This window comes from Alnus glutinosa, chromosome 1 (assembly GCF_958979055.1).
Source record: "Alnus glutinosa chromosome 1, dhAlnGlut1.1, whole genome shotgun sequence".
Taxonomy (NCBI): domain Eukaryota; kingdom Viridiplantae; phylum Streptophyta; class Magnoliopsida; order Fagales; family Betulaceae; genus Alnus; species Alnus glutinosa.
In genome coordinates, this window is record NC_084886.1 from 23,845,814 (window position 1) to 23,852,191 (window position 6,378).

General features: G+C 34.5%; 1 protein-coding gene across 1 annotated transcript; it reads left to right on the forward strand.

Moving 5' to 3' along the window:
* Positions 1-2,102: 2,102 nt before the first annotated feature.
* LOC133857306 (uncharacterized) lies at positions 2,103-5,644 on the forward strand. Its single transcript, XM_062292561.1, has 2 exons — positions 2,103-4,663; positions 4,750-5,644. The coding sequence occupies exons 1-2, from the start codon at positions 2,103-2,105 to the stop codon at positions 5,642-5,644; spliced, it is 3,456 nt and encodes a 1,151-aa protein (XP_062148545.1).
* The last annotated feature ends 734 nt before the right edge of the window (positions 5,645-6,378 follow it).

Here is a 6,378-nt window from a genome sequence, read left to right on the forward strand (position 1 = left end):
ACAGTGATACCTTTGAATTGAGATTTGGATATTTTATTGTTAGACAATTTTGGACGAAAGTATGTGTGGTGACACCTAAAACCTATAGATTGATAGCGATATGTGACCTAAAACTTTCCCCTTTTCCACAAAATAGTTTATGAGAAACTTGGATTAATTGTAGTTTTATCTCATGTGGGGTTGGTGATCGTTTTAGGCTTGCAGTCAAGACTGATTCGGTTTTTTTTTTTTTTTTTTAATTTATTTTTTCTGAAACTAGAAAATTATTAAATTGCCTACACCAACTAGATTATCACACAAAAACCACGTCTTTGTTGTCATGTACGTCTAAGAGTACTGCATATATGTCTGTGTTTTTAATTTTTAATTAAGCTTAATATGTTTATGTTTTTTTATGATTACATTTTGTTAATGAATTTGATGGATTACTAGATTATTTTTTTAATATGTACTGTGGCTCGATCTCCTTTTTAAATTTAGCTTCTATTGGTCATTTAATTTATTGGATGTGCCAATCTAGTAGAAAATTAAGCTTAATTTATTGGATGTGTCATTTAATTTATTGGATGTGTCAATCAGGCAGAACAATTAAGCTTAATATCTCTCTTAATTATCACAAGAAAACCATTTTGTTTTAATGTACTTCTAATTTAGATTCACATGCATATGTGTAGAATAAGAGTCTTTGTGTATTTTAGTTTTAATTAAGCCTAAATGTTTTTTTCTTTTCTTTCTTTCTTGAATTCAAGAAGAGAAATTATGTTACTATTCAACTTTTTTTTTTTTTTTTTTTTCCCAATGGTGAGTAAAATTTGGTGAGGCTTCTAGGGATGCTCGAAGTCATGCCTTTTTTTAATTTAAAAGTTTTAGAATTTTAATAAAACATGTTAATCAATCGAAAAGTGTTTCAGAAAGCTAGAGTTATATATTCTTGTATTGTTTAATAAATGTGTATTATTTACAATCATCATTCTTTTTTTTTCTTTTTTCTTTTTTTCTTTTTTTTTTTTTTATATAAAAATATATATTTACTTTCTGAGTAATCGCGCGATTTCAATTCCCTTAGTTTTTAATTGGGATGCACTTTTCTTTAAAAAGTTTTATAGTTTTTCAATAGGCACTTAGGTGGTTCATAAATAATTGTTTTGAATATTGATGTTGAAGTAAAATAGAGAGTGAGCTGCTTTTGGTGTGTTTGTAAATAGTTTGTAAATAATTTGAGGATTTACAAATGAATTGAGATTTTTTTTAGGTGACTTCCCATGCTTTGGTTTTTTTTTGGTTGTTGTTGAGTTGTCTAATCATGAGCTGTTGTTTTCCATTTCAACTCCCAAGAAGAGGCAGCGAGTGCCATCTATATACAATCAGTTTATAAAGTAACAAATTTGCCATTGATTCTTTTGGGTATCTTTTTATCCTTTGCGTAATAAAAACATTGTATATATTCAAACTATAACATTCCCATTTCTCATGTAAGACAAAACTTCTTTCCTATGTAGAGAGGAGATCTAAAGGATCAAGGCCAATAATTCGGATATTAGCCACAGGGAAGCATTTATTACTGCTGCCAAAAATGTAAGTACACAATATTCATTGCACAATCACAAACACTGCAAATTTGAAGTTGAAATTTTTTATTTTCAAAAGTTTGCTTTCTGGTTTTTTATTAATATATTGAATCTCTTCAAATTTGAAAAAATGACTTCTTAAGATTTTTAATAATTCATATTATTATGTTTTGCTATGCAATTTACTTGATCTTTCATCTATTAGGGTTAACATTAATCTATATTACTTATAGGAAAAACAGTGAATTCAAATCTATAGCAAGCTATGCGAATCTAATGTTCTAGATTGTGCTTACTTAATAATAGTTTTGAAGTTGTCTTGGACTGTTATTGAAGAAGAAAGATGTTTGATAACTTTATATTGTCATATTGTTGATTTTGTGCAATTTATCTTTTTATCCTTTGTGTAATAAAAGCATTGTATATATTCATAGCTTTATTTAAAACTAATACTAATTTTACCTTTATTGACCCAGTCCCGTTGTAGCTTGTTTTATAAACTAGTACCAAGACTTTAGTTAACCAGACATCGAGATGGATAAGAGTTGGATGCAGGAAACTCATAGATTTGGTGAGAAATATTCCAAAGGTGTTGAACAATTCATTAGAATGGCACGTGGTCACGTGGATGAGCTTAATAGGATCAAGTGTCCATGTCACAAGTGTGAGAATCGTTATTATAAGCCTATAGACATGGTGGAAGATGATTTGTTCATTAACGGAATTGATATGAACTACACCCAATGGGTATTTCATGGGGAAGAAGACTCGTTTCGTATAAATGAGCATGTCAATCATAATGATGATAATGCAAGTTCGGAGGATATTGATGAGGTTGAACAAATGTTAAATGACATCGGTATGGGGACATTTCCAGGTGCTAATGCAGGTGAATCCTCTACTACTCCAGGTCCAACAACCAATGATTACAAATCGAGAACTTTTGACCAAGTGTTGGAAGATGCCCGATGTGAACTTTATCCAAGCTGTAAGAAGTTTTCAAAGCTCTCTTTCACTGTGAATCTACTTCATATAAAAACACTTTGCAATATGAGTAACAAGGCGTTTGATATGGTGATTGACTTGATAAAGAGAGCTCTCCCAGATGGAGAGGCATTACCAAGATCATATTATGAAGCAAACCGGTTGAGGCAAGACTTGGGTTTTAGTTATGAGAGGATACATGCATGTAAGAATGATTGCATACTTTTTTGGAAGAATCACGCTGATAAAGAAGAATGCCCAACATGCAAAACTTCAAGATGGGCAACGGTCAAAGGTAAAGGTAAGAAAATTCCACATAAGGTCTTACGGTATTTCCCAATTAAACCGAGATTGCAACGGTTGTTTATGTCGAAAGATATTGCCAAAGATATGAGGTGGCACAAAGATGGGCGTCAAGATGATGGAAATCTAAGACATCCAGCTGATTCAATATTGTGGAAAGAGTTTGATAAAGAACATGTTCAGTTTGCTCAGGACTCCCGCAACGTGCGACTTGGTTTAGTAAGTGATGGTTTCAACCCATTTGGTAATATGAGTACATCATATAGCATATGGCCAGTAGTACTTGTGCCGTATAATTTACCTCCGTGGAGGTGTATGAAAGATCCATATATGATAATGTCCTTACTTATCCCTGGACCTAAGGCACCTGGAAATGATATTGATGTGTATCTGCAACCGTTAGTGGATGATTTGCAAGAATTATGGACTGAAGGCATTCCTACGTATGATGCGTCGACACATGAGAATTTTAAGTTGCATGCAACATTATTATGGACTATAAACGATTTTCCTGCATATGGAAACTTGTCTGGGTGGTCTACTAAGGGAAAGCTTGCGTGTCCAGTATGTAACAAGGATACAATATTTAGAAGGTTGAAGTTTGGATTTAAGACGTGCTACATGGGTCATCGTCGGTTCTTACCTCAGGGGCATATATGGCGCAAAAAAAAATCTCTCTTTGACGGTACTGAGGAGCATAGAATGAAGCCTAATGAATTATCTGGTGATCAATTGTTACACCAACTAAATAACTTAACAAATGTGCAATTTGGAAAAGATGAGAATGGAAAATCGAGAAAGCGAAAGCGCAAAGAAAATGAGTTGAATTGGACGAAGAAGAGTATTTTTTTTAATTTGCCTTATTGGTCAACATTGAAACTGAGACACAATTTAGATGTTATGCATATTGAAAAGAACATATGTGATAGTGTCTTAGGTACATTACTGAATATTGATGGAAAAACGAAGGACACTTTCAAGGCACGACAGGATTTGTGTGTGATGGGCATACGTAAAGATTTGCACTTACAACCAAATGGTACATCCACATCAATGCCACATGCAAATTTTACCTTGTCAAAAGCTGAGAAGATAAGTTTCTTAGATTGGTTGAAAGGTGTGAAGTTCCCTGATGGGTATGCATCTAACATTAGTCGGTGTGTGAACGTCAAAGAAGGTAAGATTTCGGGAATGAAAAGCCATGATTGTCACATTTTCTTTCAACGATTACTTCCTGTTGCAATTCGTCCATATTTATCGAATGAAATACGTACAACATTGATTGAGTTGAGTTTCTTTTTTAAGGAATTATGTTCACGAACATTGAGATTAGATGTCTTGAAGCGAATGAAGGATGACATCCCTGTAATTTTATGCAAGTTGGAAAAGATATTTCCACCGGCTTTTTTTGATATAATGATACATGTAGCTATTCATTTACCCCGAGAGGCCGAGCTTGCAGGACCAGTACAATTCCGTTGGATGTATCCAATTGAAAGATGTCTTGGTAAATATAAGCAATTTGTGCGGAATAGAGCACGTCCGGAAGGGTCAATTGCAGAGGGATATTTATCAGTTGAATGTTTGACATTCTGCTCCATGTATCTTCGGGGGATTGAGACAAAATGGACTCGTGAAGAACGGAATAGTGATGGGTGGCAGGTGGAAAAGAGTAAAGGCTTGTCTGTGTTCTCTCAACGAGTTCGTCCTTTAGGAGCAGCAAAATTTATAAAACCTGAAGATAAAGTTCTCTCAAAGGCTCGATGGTATGTGCTTAACAATTGTGACGAAATTGCTTCATACATTCGGTAAGTGTATGATTTATTGTTCTTTTAACTTATGCATGATTTACTTGATAATAAAGTAGCTAGAGTAATTATTATTCTTTATGTAGTGAACACTATGACAAGATCGAAGGAGAAGGAACAGTGGAAATCCAGAGTAAGCATGAAGCCGAATTCGAAAGCTGGTTCCGACATCGTATATGTGGGCATAATGTAGAAACCGTGTCTAAACAAATATATGATCTTGCATGCGGACCGGATCATCAAGTTGCAATGTTTAAAGGTTGTATTGTGAATGGGGTTAGGTTTCACATAAAAGACTATGAACGGACTCTACGTACCCAAAATAGTGGTATAATTGTTCCAGGTGAGCATCGCATGAAGAATATTGACTTCTATGGTGAGTTGAAGAACATTCTAGTGTTACGTTATGGTCGAAATCGTGTGTATTTATTTGAGTGTGATTGGTGGGACATTGGGCATAGAACAAGAATGCAAATAGATGAGCATTTTACGAGTGTGAATACATCGCGTACATGGTATGCATCTGACCCATTTATCCTAGCATGCCAAGCTTCACAAGCATTTTACTTAAAAGATGCCAAATTGGGTAGTAGTTGGCAAGTAGTACAAAAGGTGACCCATAGAAATATATACGATGTTCCAACTGTACTAGAGGGAGAGATTGAAGAAGATGACGAAGGCTTTGGTGATGAGGACGAAGAAGATGAATGTGTTGGGAGTCATGCACCTGTGCAACAAGGAAACGATGAAGACTCAACTCTGTTACGTAGAGATGATGTGGAACCAATAGTTGTTGATAGAAGCATGTTAATCAGTGATGAGGCCAATAATGAGGAGAATGAAACAACCTATGATGATGAAGAAGAGTTATCTAGCAACGATGATGAAGATGAGTTATCTAGCAACAATGATACAAACTCCTCTCATGAAGAAGAGTTATCTTGCAACTCTGATACAGACTCTGAAGATGATATGTGTTGAATATATTCTATTGTGAAATTTATTTGTTGTTTTGTGATATATGGTAAGATGATATAAGCATATGATTTGTTTGCCTCATTAGAAATCATTTGAGTATTATTGTATGTTTACATTTTCACATATTCTTATCCATTGTTACTATTGTAGAATCAGTTATACACAATGAATCGAGGACGAAAACGATGTATGGCCACGACTCGTTCTATGCCATTGCAGCTCAATGATAAAGATGGGGACACAAATTTAGGATCCCAAGTGGCTATTGAAACTGATGTACAACCATGTCAAATGATGACACAGGGACCCTCCAATACATCCTGTAAGTGCACATATAATATTTATGCAATAAGCTCTATTATTGAACAAACTACTTCACCAGAAATTACTAACTAGGTTTTCATATTTTGCCTCATAGCTGTTATGACCAGCAAGAAGAAAAGAGGTCAGAATAAATCTATTAAGTTCAGTAATCTTATAGAGCATGGTCCCGTTCCGATAGAAATCCCTGCTGAGGCAAGAGGACCTGTAGGCGATAATGCTAGTCAATTTAGTAGGAGAGTGACAATAGTTGTTCGTCAACACGCCGACCTTTGGCATGGTTCTTGGACTCATGTCCCACCAAATGAGCGGCAACTGTTAAGAAATCGTGTTTTGGTGAGTTTTATTGTTTGATGTTATGTTAATTACTACATATAATATAAAATGTTAAGACTATTGTTTTCTTATCTATTATG

Excerpts from the sequence above, each read along its gene's own strand:
- LOC133857306 (XM_062292561.1), top strand. The coding sequence starts at position 2,103 with ATGGATAAGAGTTGGATGCAGGAAACTCATAGATTTGGTGAGAAATAT. Across the intron at positions 4,664-4,749 it reads GAAATTGCTTCATACATTCG|TGAACACTATGACAAGATCG; the intron begins GTAAGTGTATGA and ends TTCTTTATGTAG.